The sequence below is a fragment of the Cryptomeria japonica genome, chromosome 9, assembly GCF_030272615.1.
Source record: "Cryptomeria japonica chromosome 9, Sugi_1.0, whole genome shotgun sequence".
NCBI classification, from domain to species: domain Eukaryota; kingdom Viridiplantae; phylum Streptophyta; class Pinopsida; order Cupressales; family Cupressaceae; genus Cryptomeria; species Cryptomeria japonica.
The window spans coordinates 517,798,959-517,817,618 of record NC_081413.1 but is presented as its reverse complement, the minus strand read 5'-3'; the positions used below and the strand labels follow the sequence as shown (position 1 = coordinate 517,817,618).

General features: G+C 37.2%; 1 protein-coding gene across 1 annotated transcript in view; it reads left to right on the top strand.

The window, feature by feature from the left end:
- The window catches only part of LOC131066914 (uncharacterized), a 122,968-nt gene that overhangs the window by 47,674 nt on the left and 56,634 nt on the right, over positions 1 to 18,660 (top strand). Inside the window, exon 3 of the mRNA XM_058001812.2 lies at positions 6,813 to 6,892. Coding sequence (XP_057857795.1) covers positions 6,854 to 6,892 — 39 coding nt within the window. The 5' untranslated portion in view covers positions 6,813 to 6,853. The remainder of the gene's footprint in view (positions 1 to 6,812; positions 6,893 to 18,660) is intronic.

The window sequence follows — 18,660 nt, the reverse complement described above, 5'->3', positions numbered from 1 at the left end:
TCACTTCATCATGCATTCAATGAGCCACTACTTACTTGAATATGGCAGCCGCCATGCAATAAATCAGCCATCATCCGGTCAAAACGTCCACCAGCAATAAATGCGCCATCATGCAATCAAAATATTCTCGTCCAAAATCGAACGACCATTATCGCGTTCATTTATGGCGAATGCGTTGAACCTAGCAATGACGGCTTCCAACTCTCCAACGGAGACACTTGGCATAGTCTCCGGTTTGAATTCAAGCAATGAAATGCCCTCTTCACACTTGGAGAAGAACTTCTCCCAACTTGATGCCTCTTCTTGAGTCCTGCGCATTGTGCTAGAAAATAAGGAAACATTTTCCAAATGTCCTTTGAGAAGGATTCCACGAAGAAGAATTCGTGCAACCTATCCTTCAGATGGTCAATCGCTAGCTCCTCCTCAGACAACCTTCTTGCAAACAATGCTTCAACTGCATTGAAGATTTCTTCTTGAACCTTTCTGACTGATTCTTTCAATGATGCTGACTCCTTACTGAATCAACATCAGTAGATTTCCACAATTCTTTCAATTAATGGCATATGCTTTTGGATTCGATTGTGTGAGAATTTTTGCATCAACGTTTCGGATCACACTCCTTGATCCATCATCAGGATGATAGAGAGCACAAGGAGAAAAATGACTCCTTCCCTATATAGATTGCATAAAACCACCGAGGGAAATCATATATTTCATTTTCTTGGACAACCTTCCCATCAATCAAAGTCAGCCTGGGAATTCCCATTAGTGCCTTCAAGCGTGGAATTGTTAAGTCCTGATAGATATGCACATCCTCCCATGAGCTATCCACAGTCTCAAGCCTGTTCAGGATAGCCAGAATTCTCCAGTGGGAGTGAGCCAAGTCTTCGATGAATTTGCCAGTTGAAATGAAGACATCGTCTATCCACTCCTTAGAGCACTGAGCCCTTCTCCTTTTTTCTTCAATACCATCATTTGATTCCTTGGGAAGAGAAGAGGGAGGAACAAAGGATGGATCTTCTTCTCTCAATAGATGTTTCAAGCGCCATAGATATTTGAACAAGGCTTTGTTCTCGCTCTTTAACTTCTTATTCTTCTCTTCCATTCTTTTCATCTGCTCCTTCAGTGCTAAGGAAGATTCATCAAAGTCTTCCGCCACTTGTGCCTTGCACGCACGCCCTATGTTGACTTTTGTGATTTCATATTCATCAGGTGAAATCTCATTCCTATCTTTGTCAACTCTGGGCACAACTAGGTGCAAAGTCCTAGATCCTAACTCATCCCTTGTGATCTTTGAAAACTTCCTAGCTGCTTTCTTCTCCGCTGGCTTGTCTATCCTACTAAGAAGTTCTTTCAATTCTTGTGTAGGATCTATCTCTTCTTCTTCTGGCTCCTTCCTCATTCTTTCCTTCAGCTAATCTGGAACGACTGCTGGCTGATCATGAACTTCCAATTGTACCTGTTGCTGTGAAACTTCCTCAAAAGTTCCTAATTCTCCAAGATTTGTTTCCATGAAACAATTCTGTTCCTATTGTTCTGGGATTGGAGGAAGTTGCTACCTTTGACTTTTCTGCTGAATAGGTCTATGGGAGGCACTAACGCTGAGAATATCTTGTGCTTGCGCCATGTCAAGATCATCCTCCCGTGGTTGGTTTCTTGAAACTCCTTCCGGGAACATGTCTACCTTGTGCACGCTGGAAGAGCTAGTAGTTGATTGTGTTTCCTCTATCCTTGGCCTCTTCCGCTGCGGCTCTTCTTGCTGAATTTCTCTCTTCTTTGCTTTTGAATTCCCAGGAATGCTTTTCTCTTTCTTACACTTTGATCTTTCCTGCGAAATTTCCTCTTCCTTGGCCTACGCTCCTGATGACCCTTCCATTACCTCGCTATGAGAGTCCAAGTCTCCAATCAATTGGTAAGTTAGGCGAGCATTCTTTGCTTTTAACTTTGTGGTGTGCCGCTCAACCCAATGCCTAGTGAATTTCAGGACTGGCCTACTTAGGATATTTAAATCATCAACTTCCAGCTCTGACCAATCTGGAGACTGAATAGGCCTATCCTTCTCCTTTTCATATTCTAGTTGAACCATATTTTCATCTTCTTCAACCTGGTCCGACACCTGTATAACTTCACAAATTCTTATCAAATTGAGAGGCAATCTGAAAACATCCTCTTCTTGACTTCAAAGTCATCTCTGGCGTTAGCCTAGTAATCTTCCAGTTGAATCTTGTGTTTGTGTTTCACTCCAACAACCATCTTGATTTTATTGTATGGATCAAAGAATGTCCTTGCAGTATGAGGTGCTAAGTGATAGAACAATAATTCATCAACTGACCTTTTTGCTGCCGTCAATGTTGGACACATCTCCTTGTAGTCTCCTATGACAATTGGGAATTCAAGTGACAACTTCCTCTTCTTCTTCTGAATATTATCATAGGCAGTCAACTGTTTGGTAACCTCCAGCAGCACCATCTTGTCTGTTGGGTATCTTGGCAGCTTATATGGCTGGTCGGGGAATCCTTGGACCCGTATATAAGTGAATTTCGGAAATTGGATATACCAAGCTCCATACTTCTTTGCTAACTTTCTAGCTTCTTGCGACAACCTCGTATGAAGTTCTCCTTGCAATAATCTGGTGATGTACATTGTGAAGGTATCATGTACCATCTTGAAAGTAGTTTCATACAAGTGCAACTGTGGATAGCACTCATGAACTTTTAGCTGCCTTGGTCCACATCCCATGGGTCGTTTTCTTGGCAATCCATTGAACTTGCCCATTCTTGCTAGTAGATAAATAATATACAAACTCATATAAAAAAATTGGGATAAATTCTTCAGCTTCTGGTCCAAATTGTGGCTGATCATCTTTGCCCAATTTATCATTCCATCACCTTCCATCACTTCACCCACGAAGTAAAACATCCAAGGTTCAAACATGAAGGCCTATGGACATCCCATAACTCTACTCAACATCAACACAAGCTCAACATACTCTTGTTTAAAATCCATGTTGGTGATTTGCTTAGGTAGCTTGAAAATATGTGGTTTTGGCTTCTGCATCCATACTTTGTTAATTATTCCAGCACATCTCTCAAAGCCAACATCGTATATCATCATTACTCTCTCTTTGCTCTTGTATGTCATGGATTGGTATGCTGGAATACCAAAAGTTTCTCCAATTGCTTTAGTTGAAAGCTTGGCCAGGAGTTTGCTATCCAGTGCCAAAATTGCCCTTCTTTCTGCATTGTAATGTCTTGCACACTCCATAATCAGCTCTAGCCACTGGATGGCTAGAGGGAAGTCGACAACTGCAACAATTCCACTTTTGACAAACTTTGAAGCAATGGCTGATGGAGGATGTCCAGTTGTTCCATAAACTCGTCTTTTGAATTCTCCCAACCTAAAAGTTTCTAGGTTGGTGTTGCTGACCTCTTTCCACTTCAAAATAATCTCGGATTTCAGAAGAAATCCTCTTTGCTCATTCTTTATCTACACCTGCCGGGAGGTGTTTGTAGCCTTGCTAGATTCCGCCATTCCTCCAAGAATGAGAACTTCTGAAAAATAATAAAACTTCGCTTCTAACTTTTCTCCACTTCTCTCTGGCTTCGAATTTCTCCAATAACTGTTGTGAGAAATGAATTCCAATTCACCGTTTAAATAGAAGTCTCCCACTAAGTTGTTAAGTTGGCGAGGGGATAAAATTGGCAGTTTTAATAATGTGTCATATTTCCTTTGACAACTCGCCATGCAAGTGGACCCCGCCATCATTTTGAGTTCAAAAATGGAAACTTCTATAAATTTTTGGGTTGTGTCATAAGTACGAAATATTCTCTTTGCATGTCGCCAACTCATTTATTACGCAAATCTTTCCATTATGAGCGCATAAAGATATTTTTGAAAGATTTTTCCTGCTTGAATTTTAACAATTTTGTCCACTTCTAAAGAAACCTATACGTTTGGAATTCTAGGAGAGAGAAAATCCTTCTAGAGAGATTTTTGTCTTGAATGAAATTTTCTTGATGTTCTTGCACACTTTGTCCTGAAGGAAGATTTTTTGTCAACTGACTATTTTTCCATGTTTGGAGAATTTTGTCAACCTGAAACTTGGAGAGAGAAAATTCTCACTTAGCCAAATTTTTCCGTGCCTTGAAATTCTTTGCCTTGGGCACAATTCCACCTTGAGGAAGGAATTTTTTGAATTTTGAACTTTCTTCTCCCAAGGAAGGAATTTATTCATGCCTTAGACAAATTTCACGTTTTCCATCTTCCTTGGGCATATTTTCATGAAGGTAAGGATTTTTGACTTGGAGGAGAATTCCTTCTTGACCCCATTTTGGTGCCCAATCCTGGTCTTGGGCACACTTTCCTTGTGGAGGAGGATTTTGTTGTTTGGGAGGAAATTCCTCCTTGTCTAGCTTTTGGCGCCTTGTCACTTCCTGAAGCGCATTTTGACACTGATGGAGGAACTTGGGCATGGGAGGAAAATTCTTGCTTGCATTGGTTTTGGCGCCCTATCACTTCCTGGAGCGCATTTTGAAGGGTGTGAAGGAATTTAGCTTGGAGGAAGAAAATCCTCCCCCACCTCATTTTGGCGCTCTATCCCTTCCTTGAGCACATTTCCATGGAGGAATTTCTACTTGGAGGAAAATTCCTCCTCATCATGCATTTAGCACTCTAACTCATCCTTGGGCGCAATTTCACTAAGATGGAGGAATTTTTGAAAAAAGTGAGTTTTCCTTCTTGACTTCATTTTGGCGCCCAAGTCTAGCTTGGAGCTCATTTCTCATATGGAGGAGGAAATTTGGAGTTTTGAACTTTTCCTCCATGATCTTGATTCTGTGCCCTCCATATCTCTGAGTGCTACTTTGACAATGGTGAAGGAATTTTGCTAAGTTTGAAAATTCTTCTTTGCCTTATGCATTTTTCGTTCATCATCTGGACTTGGATGCCAATTTTGGATTGAGGGGGATTTCTCATTGAAGGAACACTTTCCTGCCTTAGAATAGATTTCCATGTCATTTAAATGCAAAATTAGGCCACACTAAAAATAGACATTGCTAAAAATAGTTTGTTTAAATGCAAAATTAGGCCAATCCGGGATGTAGCAAAACTTACTAGAAATAGACTTACTAAAAATAGTAAGTTCTCATAATTCGCTCAAATTTCACTAGTAGCTTCCTTGAAGGGTTTTGACTTAATTGCTATGTTTAGATTTTCCAAAACCCTAATAAAATGACCTCAAATCTAAGTCTGAAGGGCAAAAACCCTAAAATAGACAAAACAAGCTTCAGACTTAGTCAAATTCACTCAAAACACTTGCAGATTTGATCAGAATTTGCCAAAACATTTGCAGACCTGGGGAGACTGAAGTGACTGCTGCCAAAAGACCCAAAGGACCACAACCAAAAGACCAAGAGGACCGAAAATGCAAGGGGTCCCCATTTGGAATGGGGTGATGTGTGATTAGGTCACAACACCTACCTTGGGTGATTTTAAAGGACCAAAAGGACATGAAAAATGTTGGGAGTTGAAGAGGCTTAAGGACCTCATCCAATTTCAGAATTAGATGGGCTTGAAAAGAGCATTTGGGGGTCTGCAAGAACCTTCAAAGAGTTCATTTACACTTACGACATGAGCTTTAGCCTTTGAGAGATATGTTTATTGATTGGAGGAAGAGCATTTTTAGGCATCTTTTCCAGGAATCTCAAGTGACCTAAGGACAACAAACTTATATTCCCTACAGTCTAGACATCTATGTCCTATTTGAGGGCAAAATTAAACTAAAAACTCGGTTGTCACTGTATTCATTTAAATCAAAATTTTCCCCTTTTCCCAGCAGGGTTGGTAGCCCATTCCTACTAGAGGGTTGTAAGGGTTTAGTCCCTATTTGGGGATATCAGTGCTGCTTTTCCAGCCTTCTATTCTACTGTATACTTCAATCAGTGCATTCTGGGTGCTGAAATCTGTAAGAATATTTTCTGTATTTCATTTTGTCACTTTGGCAATTATATCCCACTTGCATGTATTAAGAAAATTGGTTTTTTTGCCCATTTCAGTATAAAGTTCAGATGACTTCTATGACTTTTTTTGAATATGGTTTTATGCATATATTTTCTCTTTTATGTGGTTTGCCTTTGATTCTCAACAATTTCCCAGAACTAATCTCCAAACCAATTGCTGAGTTGGTTTCAAGTGCCACTCTCCTTTGAATACTCTGCTAAAAGTGTTTTCTTTAATTACACTTGTTTAGTTTGAAATTGTATTTTTTGTCACTTTTTAAGGCCTTTATTGCAAGGAATCTTAAACTAATTATTTGGAATTCTACCAAAATCTAGTGATTCTAATATTGGCAAGGGGCTGGATGTGTTGCTTGAGATGATAGTTCAAGAACTACACTTCAATTTCATTGCGAATTATGAATGTGAAATTTAGGATTTAATTTTATAGTAATTGACCAAGACAAGACTCCTGTTGATAAAGAACCCTGTTATTTAGATGGGTATTCAATTTAGTAGACAGAGCATTGTCACAAGGTTCTTGAAGTGTAGTAAACCTATGGAGTAATCAACAATCTTAGCTGCAAGCAAAACCCTTTTGGTCAGCCATTGCAGGATGCTAATGCATTGACATGTAGAAATGCAGCAAGTTGAGTTTCTTGTTATCATTTATCAATGGAAATGAAATTACTGCTAATTAGTAATGGAAAATTCTTGATTGAGATAAATTTTTGGGAAATATTTATGCTTATAAATTTATTTTGTTGACTTTTACTTTGCCAAAGCAACTTTCTCATATTGTGTATTTACTTTGTACAGTTTCTGAAGAAGTTTGTATTTGACAAAGGTAATAATCAAGTATGGCAGGAACAGATGATTCCGGGGATACTGCTCAGAAGGTACAATAATGATGTTTTTTTTCCATTACTAAATATCAAAACAAGGAAGAGATCTCAAGATTAGCAGGTTTACAAATGGAGTTATTAATTGGTTGCTTTTTAGTTTTAATGTGATTTTCAATTTACCCACAGTTGATAACCACTGTTCTTTCTATTAATAAAAATGATGCACGGTTTTGTTAAATCATAATAACTGCCCAGCCATGTGAACTATTCTTTGTCTAATTACAAATCAAAAGCTTGCTATATGTTGGCTCTACTTTATTTCAACCCGATTTGTATTCAATATTTTCACTCATAATCTTCATCACAGTTTGATTGTTAATGTGCTCATAAAAAATATGTACACAATTCATTCATTACATTCATCTTTCTAATTTTCTCACTTAGGCATGCTTCTAAATTTCTTATATTCTCCTTCATCAGTATATTAACTTGTAACTGATAATTGCAAATTAGCTCCTAATTGTCAACTGCTTAGTCACAACTATGTATGATATTGTTAAGTTCTTTCAAAATTCTATGATCAAAATAGAAGAGATGGAGATATGATCTGAAAGTTGTATTTTATCTGCTATAGCGTGTTTTAAAGATGCACCATACTTATCAATTTCGGTGTATGCATCCTCCTCAATGTAAGCATGCTATATAAGTGGATGAGGGGTTATGTAGTGAAGAGATATGTCTTCCCATGTGGGAAGACACATCTCTTCCCTACATACCTCTTACCACAGTATATAAACTAGTCACCATTTACTTACCTGATCGGAATGAGTGCGACTTGTTTGAGAATCGCTTTACCACCCGATACCATGAACGGTGTAACCGTTGGTCAAATGCGATAAGTTAACTTTGGTTTTATTTATCATTAGTTAACGTTAACATATTAGTATATGTAATCAAATATATATATATATATATATATATATATATATATATATATATATATATATATATATATATATATATATATATATATATATATCGGAAGCATGAAATAGTACGACTGACGTTACAAAATTAACAGATATAGATGAATTTTTTCTTATATTCTAATACCTTCCCTTAAGGGTCGTCTAAGGGGCTACACTAAGCTTATCACCAAACATGTTGAGTTTTATCAGATGAAAAAGGTTTTGTCAGGATGTCAGTTGTTTTCTTGAGTTGCACAATATTGTAACTCAACTTCTTCTCTTTCAATTAGGATTTTAATGTATGAGAGTGTATTTGGACATGTTTTGATTTTTTGAACATACACAAAATGCAAGATTTTTAATCATCTTAAGCACACTTTTGATGTCTAGTTTTAAATCAGAGTGGCTTCTTCTAAATCCCAAATCTTGAGGATGAGGATTGATTTTTTTTTATTATTTTGATAGGTAAGAGAATTTTATTAGGGACCCTTGCTTAAGAGTCAAAAAATAAAACTTAAATGTAGTCAAAAAGACAAAAAAAATTCATAGTAAAAATCCTTACATAGCTGAATTTTTTGGCATTATTTCAGCTACTACCAGAAAAAGGTTCTTGAAAACAAAAGTTTATGAATAATCACTGCAGAAAACATGGATCAGCACTTGAGAGGGGGGGCTATGAGATCCAACCCTGCCACAAAGGCCGGCAATGGTCCTAGACAATTGTAGATGGTTCCCCCATGTCATTGATCACATTCATCACCATGTTGTCCATATCATCATCAGTAGAAGCCACCTCAACCACAATTGTTGCCACATCCTTAGCTGCCACCATATCCATGACCCTAGCACAGCCTCTTCCCTTGCGGCCACATCCTGCTGAATAACCATGACCAACACCAGTATCATGATCAGCACCACCATGTATACTCTTCCCTGGCTAATCACGTAGTCCATCTGATCAATGGGATCTTCTTCCTGTTCACAACAGCAAGAAAGAAGGATTTTCTCATGTTCCATTCTAGGAGATCACGCTTAGGTGTTTTGCGGTATTGTCATTGAGACCCAAGAGCCTTAAATCATTCATTGTCTTGGATGGGTCTTGTAGGAGTTGAGGGAAGTTTGTGAAGCCTTTGCTAACACTGATCTGGGGGAGGTGTAGGTAAGGGAGCCCTAAAATTTTTATCCCCAAGTGCATTAGAGGGCGAATAGAGAACATCCTTAAGAAAGATTTTCCTGAAGATGAGCTGAGGGATAGTGCTGACTAGATGGTGGACACCACCCCTATCTATATCACTACGGTGTGGGATTTGTCAAAATTAAGAAAAGAGAGATGATGAGAACACGGGTACTTGGACTGCTGCTCCAAGGAGTCAAATTTTTTTCCCACAGAGATAAAGTTGCATGCCCAAAAATGGTAAACATGTTCAAGTTTCAAACAAATCTGACTCTACACATGATGGTGTGCACCAGTATACACAGGTTCAAGTTTTCAAAAAATGAAAGACTATGATGCTCAGTTAGGACATGCACTGTTTGAAGAAGAAACATGTTTTTTTAAAAACCTAAAGAGGCAAGTCCATAACAGAGGCACATTCCATACTGCATGGATACACACTTTTAAAGATTATAAACAGCTAAGGCACAGTTGGACGTGTGCCATATGAGGCAGGAGTAGATTTTAAATGACGAAAAATGTCCAAGACATCTTTAGGGTGCATGCTATAGAGTGGACACACCAATTTTACAAAGAGAATATGCATGTATATGATTTGGCATGTGCCCTCATATGGGAAAACAGAATTTGTCAAAACTAAAAAAAGAACAGCATTTTAAGGAACATACCTTGCTATGGAGAGGCATAGTTTTGAAACAAAAATCACATAGGTGCACTATAACTTAAAAATTAAACAACTTGTATATTTAGGGAGTTATAGGAGGTCTCCTATAATATAGGATATCCGATATACAAATCCTATACGTATGTAATTTGTATTGAATGAAAATATGAATAGAAGCATAGTATTAAAATGTGTATGAAATTTTTCAGCTTCTATTTTATCTCTGCCCAAATTTTCTTATAGGAATGGAGTCCAAATTTAAAAAAAAAAGTTTGGAGAGAAAAGGAATATTTCGATTTCCTTGAAAAGCCTACTTATGAGGAAGTTGAGGAATGGAGAGGGTTACCAATTTCATATTTCAAATTCATTTCTCTTGAGATTGAATATTGTTCTTCTTTTCTGCACAAGTATGAAAACCCTTTAGTAAAAGAATGGATTCAAGGATGAAAACCTCCTATTCATTTGAATAATTTCTCCAAAGACTTGTTATTGTGCTAACGAGATCCAGAATTCTTCTTGTTTGATCTATTTGGTTGCATGGGATTTCAAAATTTATTTCAGTTTGATGTGAAGATTTTTAGTTTCAGTGATATGTGTGTGGAGTTGTCGATATCTTGAGAAGATTTTAGGTGTTTATTTATTGAGATTTAAATGATAAATCTTTAATGCTAATGTGTGTTAAAATAGGATTAAATTTATATCAGACTAATATTATTTGTTCAATGTGCAGATTTAATATCGAGAATTCTAATCCTTCAAGATGAAAGTCAACAATATGTTAATGGTGCTGGAGTTTAATTTCTAACACTGTATTTGCTGATTCAATGGAGAGAGCATAATTTTTCGATTTCTATTATTTTCTCCTTTGAAATCGGTTTGTATTTATATCTTCAATAGGGGCACGTTATGTGGGGGCATGTCTCCACAACGTGGAGGCATGTCCACACACAACGTGTCCTAAGGGATGCGTTTGCCTAAAGATTTGTTAACTATCATTTAACTAATTCACAAACACAACCGCCGATTTATTTATAAGTTCGATATTAATAAATGCGAAAATGAATGTTTGATCAATCAATACGATCATGCAACCTTGAACTCGTTGGATGTATTAAGCCTTGGATATCCTTCCATGATTCAAGGCAGGAGAAAAGACAAGGATCTGATCACATACAGATCAGAATGGAGATTCGTTCAGGCATAGAAAGACGGCATGAAATATGATTATGTTTTATTTACACAAGAATGAAGTATGTGTGTATGTATGTCAGTTCACATGGTGGACTGACATACATACATACATACATGTTTATGTAGGATTAATTTTAATTGTCATTCCAACGTCTGACCGATGCTATCATTCATCAACAATGTGGGCCATTTCTTTGGCTGGCCATACCTTTTTTTGCTGTTAATTATCATAAAGGTTCTAATTTTTATTATGAAAGGCTTGTTATGGGGACTTCTGTATCATCCAAATATCCGACCGCAGCTTTGACCAGTTTCAAAGGGGCCATAGCCTTATAACTTCTTGGCCGCATTTATTTGTATTAAGGCTACCACGCCAATTTCTTTTGGTTTGATTCCTATTAGGGATCCTATTTAATATATGTCGAAGGTTTGGAATATAGCTGTTGTATGGGTGAAGGAAATCACAGCCTTAAAAAGGTAGCTGTTATAATATTTGCTTCAGCTTCTCATTCATTTCAACAGGTAGTTGTTCAATTAGGGAAGCTACATGAATTTTGTTATGATTTATTTTAGAAGTTGATATAATATTTTGCTTACAATAATAAGTATTTCAGATCATTGATATAATAGTTTTACATTGTAAATTTTTGTGTGGATTAGCACTAGAAATATGTTTTGGAAGTGGATTAAATATTGTAAGTCTGAATGGCTATGTGTTGTGACGTTTTCACACATCGCCCCATTGCAAATGGGACCCTTGCTTTTTTGCTTTTTAGGGTTTGTTTTCTAGGGTTTTGTTAGTTAGCCTTTGCATTTTGAGTGTCGCCCGGGGGATCACATGGATAAGCAAGTCTGGCTTGAGTGAGGTCCTGATCTTGAAATTTGGCTAAGTTTGGAATGTCTTGAAATTTGGCTAAGTCTGAAGTCCTGATCCTGAAATTTGGCTAAGTCTGGAATGCCCTGATCCTGAATTTGACTAAGTCTGGAAACTGAAAAAACCTCCAAAAACTAGATTTTGCAATATAACTCCTGGAGGTCTGAAACCACTCTCAAACATCCTGAAAGTATATATGGAATATAACTTAAAGTATAAGAATCTTCTTTCTTATACTTAAATGTTATATTCCATAAAAATTATCCTGATAGAGAGTTCAAAAAGTCAAATTTCGCTCATGTCCTTCACTGAGGATCCAGAGCGAATTTCGCTCCTGTCCCTCTCCAAGGGTCCAACGCGAAGCGCTCCTGTCCCTCACCAAGGGTCCAGAGCGAAAAAGCTTAGTGGAGTCATTCCTGACCTTGTTTGGACAAATTGAGACATCAAAAGCATGGTGAAGGACGAAATGAGCATGATAGAGCATCCATACTTGATCAAAAACAATGAAATGATGAAGTTTTTGCCTAGAAGGTTAAATTCGCTCCTGTCCCTCACTGAAGGACCAGAGCGCTTTTCTTTATATGCACAATTTTAGACCTTTTTTGGACATTAACTTTTATTCATAGCATGAAGTAAGATGATATCTTCCTTAGCCAAGACATTTTTTAATGAAAATTGTAACGATTTGGCCTAGAGAGCAAAATTCGCTCCTGTCCCTCACTGAAGGACCGGAGCTTGAATTCCAATTTCGCATTATCCTTGCAAGATTTAAGTGGTTTCGCGATTTGAGGAGGTCAAGGGAAGTATGTTTTGCCCGTTGAATATAACTTAAGAATGCCACAATGAAGAAAATCGGCCTAAGTAACAAGTTCGCTCCTGTCCCTCACTAAGGGACCAGGGCTATTTTCAAAGGGCGCTCCTGTCCCTCTCCAAGGGACCAGAGCGATTTTCCCTCAAGGCAAGTTTTTGGCAAAAGGAAAGCAAGTTTCGCGTTTGAGGTGGGTGGAGGAAGACACAATCGATCCGTTGAAGATAATTTTCGAAGCTAGCAAAGGACGAATTGGCTTGTAATTGCAAAAGTGCTCCCGTCCCTCACTGAAGGACCGGAGCTTGAATTTCAAATTTGCACTGTTCTTGCAGGATCAAGACAATTTTATGATTTGAAGAGACCAAGGAAAACATGATTTATCCATTGAATATAATTTGGAAGGCTAACAAAGGACGGATAAGCTTGGATTTGCAAAATAGCTCCTGTCCCTCTCCAAGGGACCAAGGCGAAAAACTTAATATCCAGTCCTTCTCGCCAAGTTTGGACAAATCTAAGCCAAGACGCAAGGTTAAAATGATATTTTAAAGGGTTTCATGGAGGAATGAAGTAACAAAGACCACCAAGTTGATGAAAATGGGTGAGATTGCTCCTGTCCCTCACCAAGGGACCAGAGCGAAATCTTCAAAATTGCCTAATTGCCTAACATTTTGGAAGGCTACTTTCGTTTCCAAGGCTCAAGATGGAATAGAGAATGATGTTTTACGCCTTGAAGGAAATTAGATGTCGATGTGGTTAGAGGATTGTGCAATAAACTAAAAATCGCTCCTGTCCTTCACTGGAGGACCAGGGCGATTTCTATAAAATCAATCATTTCCTTCCGAAACCATGTCTAGGCAAGGGTTGTACAAAGTGAGAAATGCTTTTTGAAGACGATAAACAAGGAATTGACCCCAAGACTCAAACAATTTTAGGCTCAAATGTAAAAATCGCTCCTGTCCTTCACTGGAGGACCAGGGCGATAATCTTTGGAAGGAACATTTTTGTCTTGGAAAGCAAGTTGAGAATGCATAGAACAAACAATAATGACCATTGCCTACCTCACAACTTGAATTGGCGATTGGAAAAGACAAAAACCAAGGGCAAAAGATGAAATCGCTCCTGTCCCTCACCAAGGGACCAGGGCGAAAATGTCCTAAGGCACTTCCCTTCTAGAGATCAAATAAAATTAAACTCGAAGCTCCAGTTAAAAGTACCATTTAAATGCCTAAATGAAGTTTTGGACGAAAAAAGGAGATATGCAAGGTCTAGATTGAAAAATCGCTCCTGGCCTTCACCAAGGGTCCGGGGCGAAATTGATGATATCCTTCATTTTTTGCATTAATTGAACGTTGACATTCCTTGAAATTCAACAAAATTTGCTAACTTTGGAATATTTGAAAAAATTAATTAAATTGGCATTTAATAAATTAATTTTGGGCCTCAAAAAATCGAATTTCTATTATAAAGGCATTTAAAATTAATTTTTGTGAAATAAAAAATTAAAAGTTGAGTGCACAAGGCATTATTTTGCCTTTATTTGCTAGGTCGGCCTACTCCTTTTGAGGTTTTATTTATTATTTCACCTTTTATTTGCTAAGTCGGCCTCATGGTTGTGGAAGGTAAGCTCTCTATATATTGGAGGTGTTTTTTTTTTTCACAAATGCAAATCACTCATTCACTCAAGTGCGATTTGGAGAAGAGCAACAAGGTGCGAAATTTGGTCTAGGAAGGAGCGATCTTTGTTGAAGGCTAGAGGTGGAGCGAATTTTCCTCAAGGCGTTGAAGGCTAGAGGTGGTGAAGTTGATAGAAGAAGCACATTTTGAAGACTTCGATCTACATTTTGCTTAGCAAACTTGCTTAATTTTGCATCTTTTCTTAGATTTAGTTCTCAAGTGGAGGTATTGCGAGATTTTCCTTGTCTCAATTTTGAATTTTGAATTTTGAATTTCAAGTTGCGTGGTTAATTAGGAAATGATAACTCAAGATTTATCATGAAATTTCCTAATTAAAATCTTGAATCTTCCTTTTAAAGTTTAATTTTTTTTTAGATTTCAAGATATATTACTAATTTTGAAATGTTGTGTAGGTATCAAGATGGCAACTCCAAGCTCGAAAGATCTACAAGTCGGAGGACTCTTCTCAAGGAAAATCAAGCCAGATCAAGGACGATCAAGCAAGGACAAGGGCGACCTCCTCCAGCCTAGCATCGACAAGGACGACCTTCTTCGATCCAGCATCATCAAGATAAGGGCGACCTCTTCCAATCCAGTATTCCAAGGCCAGGTACATCAATCATCCTGCACATGAAGGACACAAGGAGTTAGAACAAGGGTTCGTTGAAGAAGCAAATAGTTCCAGATGAATTAATTAAAGCTAGCTTCTCAACAACATCAAGTTGAATATTTACCAAGTTACAAGTGTCGGACGAGGTGGCATCCTAGTCATCACTTCTCCAGTCAGTGTGGTCCACCTCAACACGTCCAGATTCAATGTACCTAACTCATGGAAGGTGGCACAAACTCCGACGTACCTACCCCAGCTATCCATTGGTGGAATTTTCTAGAGAGGACATGTGTCCAAGCAATATAGTTATTTCATTGGTCGAGCATTAAATGTTATGTAATGGTTGTAGCAAACCCTAATTAGGGTTTTCATTGTAAAATCTTGGCCATTGATCTCGAATTGATCTAAGCCATCAAATTGTATTGTGGGCACTATATAAGCCCTGGCATTTCATTTTGTAAAGGCAGTTAGAGAGTTGGAAATAGTTGGAGGCAATTAGAGAGTTGGAAATAGTTGGAAGCAGTTAGTAGATAGAGAGTAGCTAGAAGTTGATAGAATAGCAATTAGAGTAGAGTAGAGAGAGAAGGCAAAGATTGTTGCCAAGATGTTGTTGTAAGAGACTTGTAAAACTTCATTGAAGAAATGGTGAAATTTATGGGTCGATTCGACAATTTGCATGGTCTTTATACTTCTCGTATTTGATTTCATGTTATTAGATGAGTGGAAGAAATATGCTTGATTGATGGCGAAATTCGCATATCCATACTACTAGCAGTTTGTTGATTGCAGACTTGCCTTGTGTAGTCAACTGGAATCGTTCAGCTTAAGCTTAACTTCAATTGTCGCTTCTTCATTGATATGCATCAACCTGATGGTGTCTATGCCTGCAGTGATGATTTGAACATCATAAAGCTTCCCTTCGAAGATCGCACTAGCCTTGTGGAGATGGTCCTGCGATGTCAAAACAAGACCTAGTTAGAGTTTCATCAAAGATCAATCATTGCTCCTACATTCTTAGTATTAGGATTAGATCCTCTCTTCGCCCTCATCTTTTTTCCATTTTTTCAAATCTAAGGCAGTAAGATCCTGTGTTCCAGCAATATTCAAAGGCAAATTAGAAGTTCAATCATCAAATGTAAGTCCCCTTGTGATTCCAGCAAATCACATCATACCACAGAGAGCTTATCCACACATACATATAAGAACCTTGAAGTTTCTCCGATTGATCCTTTTCGCGATATCTTCAGCATTCGGAAACTTTATTCAAGAGAGGATAAGGTACCCTTGGGTATTTTATTCTGTGTTAGGCTGTGTACAAAATACACGTCAACACTATGCCACCACAACATGAAAAAATCAGTTTCATTTCCCATATTTATATCTCTAATTTTAATCTGTGAGTTCACTACTAGATTGAGAATTTGTAATTTGTTTTGGAGGGCATGCCACTAGAATTAGCTTCAATTATTTCCAGTTATTAGTTGTATTTAATTTGGAAGGCTTGCTGCCAGAAAAGTATTTCATTACTTCTTGATTCCTGTATCAGTTGCTATATTTTGAGTTGTGTGGCTTGCCACCAACAAGCATTTTTTTGTAATAATCAGTTTAACCTCTTTCACTGCATGCTCTCACTTTGCCCACATCGAGATACTGATGACCAAAAGGTGTTAAGGTTCCACGCATTGCCCATTGTGCATTTGCAAAAAGCAGAAATTTCTAGTTTCAGACTTTACAAAATTCTAATATTATAACAAAAATGAATTACAAGGCTTCTTTACAACTTTTGAAACAAGTTTTTGGTTTCTAAGATCGTTCAAAGCACAAAGGATGGTTCCTTTTCTTCAGACATGGAAGGGTGGATTACATACTGAAAGTATGGATCCAGCCTTCTCCTAACTTGTAATATCCTTTGAAGGGCGACCCTCTACCTCCTTTGTAGCACAAAATATCATTTTCCTAATAAAATTTTAGGGATGAACCCCCAAGCAATGTCATAGACATACACTAATAGGAAGATTTTCTTCTTGGCTATTTGCATTAGGATTACCTTGATTTACTTGTTGATTGTCAAATTCAACAAAAACTTTATGCCTACATGTGTTGCTAGACATTGAACTAGGCCTTTTGAAAGGACAGGAAGTAGAGGCATCATTCCGAGATAAACTTTTGTACAAAATATGCATAGATGAAATGATAATTCTTTGAACTGGTCCTCTTGTTTCTCACATTTGCGAGGCTACATGCTAAATCCAATCCAACTTCCATTCATTTGGAATTTCTATAGAATTTATCAGATCTTTTTGTAGTTGGGCAATTCCACTCAATCTTTTGGCATACGGAAGTTTTTAAAAATCTTGGGGTGATTGGTATTGGTCATAGGGTACAAAACCTCTGTATATTGATTGAGGAATATTTTTGAACTTGACCATTTTCTGTTGATGCTTTTTTGAAATTGGGAGAGTGAGGGAAAACTAGGGATGCCTAAGAGAACTAGACAAATTTGTGATTGAAATGACTTAAAACAAAGATATATTAAAACTTTCTCAAAACGATAATTATTCCTTTCCAAGACAAAAGTATTCAAATTACTTGACTTAGAAAGCAAGGCTTTGATACCATATAATTTAGAGGTTCACACAGCTAGGTAGAAGTGGAGACAAACAATGATGAAGGCTTGAGGCCGAATGGTTATAACTTCTAATATTACGAGGCTTCTTTACAACTTCTAAAACAATTTTTTGGTTTCTTAAATCATGCGAGTGTAGAGAAAGAGCATACACTTGCTTCAAATGACTCAAGATACCAAGGCTCTCAATCAACCGTGACTCTTAGGGTGTCTTATTTATAATAACAAAATGACTAAGAGAACAAGCAAAAGAGAATATTATCTATTCTACTAGATAAGTGGTAAAATGGGATGTGAGGTGTATTGAAATCTATGCTGACATTGACAGTCACATATACCCTTACAAAAGCTACTTTTTTACAAAGAGATATTATTCCTGTTAGTGGATGATGGAGAGTAGTGTACAGGTGGGTCCAACATGCATTTTGCTTCATTCCAAAGATCCGTCTCCACTTATGGGTTAATTCAGACATGTGATCTAATAGTTATTCCGTACATTCCTGTTGGTATTGCTATCCTTACATTGGAGATCAATATGGAAAAAGGATTCTGAAGATAGACTCTTTATTAGAATGTTTATTACTAATTTAATAGAGTTATTGTCCTCATGAATGATGGAAGGACCCATTTCCTTTACAGACCAATACAAAAATTCATTCTGTATACATTTGATCTTGATGGTGTAAGTCCAAGTAGGTCTTCTAACCAAATAAAAAAACTTATAAAGTTGCAAATTATTATTTAGCTGATTGATGATGATTTCACATCAGTTTTGAAAATTTATTGCAGAGGTTTCAGTTTCTCCTGTATTCTGCAAGCCTCATGATGCTTCTTGTAAAAAGTATATATCTGGGAACAAGAAGTTCTCTTAGTACCTTGAATTGTACATGTTAACTCAGTCTTTGGAAACTTTGATTTTTTATCTTGAAGCAGTTCCATTTGTTTGGAGCAGGTTGATGCATCAGAATTTTAGGAAGATATGTGTTTAACTAATTTGCAACTGGTTTATTCTTTTTAGCAATATGGTCAACTATGTAATTGTATCTGTTGAAATAATCTTGCCATGGGACATATTTCCTCTTCTATCTTTCTTGGCATGGTCCTTATTTTTGGAAGGAATTGACTATAGTCAATTCTAATTATAAAATACAAAAAATGCATATTTTTAAGAGCAATATTTTCAAGAGCAATATTTTCAAGCCATTGTTTACCACCATAAATTTCTTTATCAGA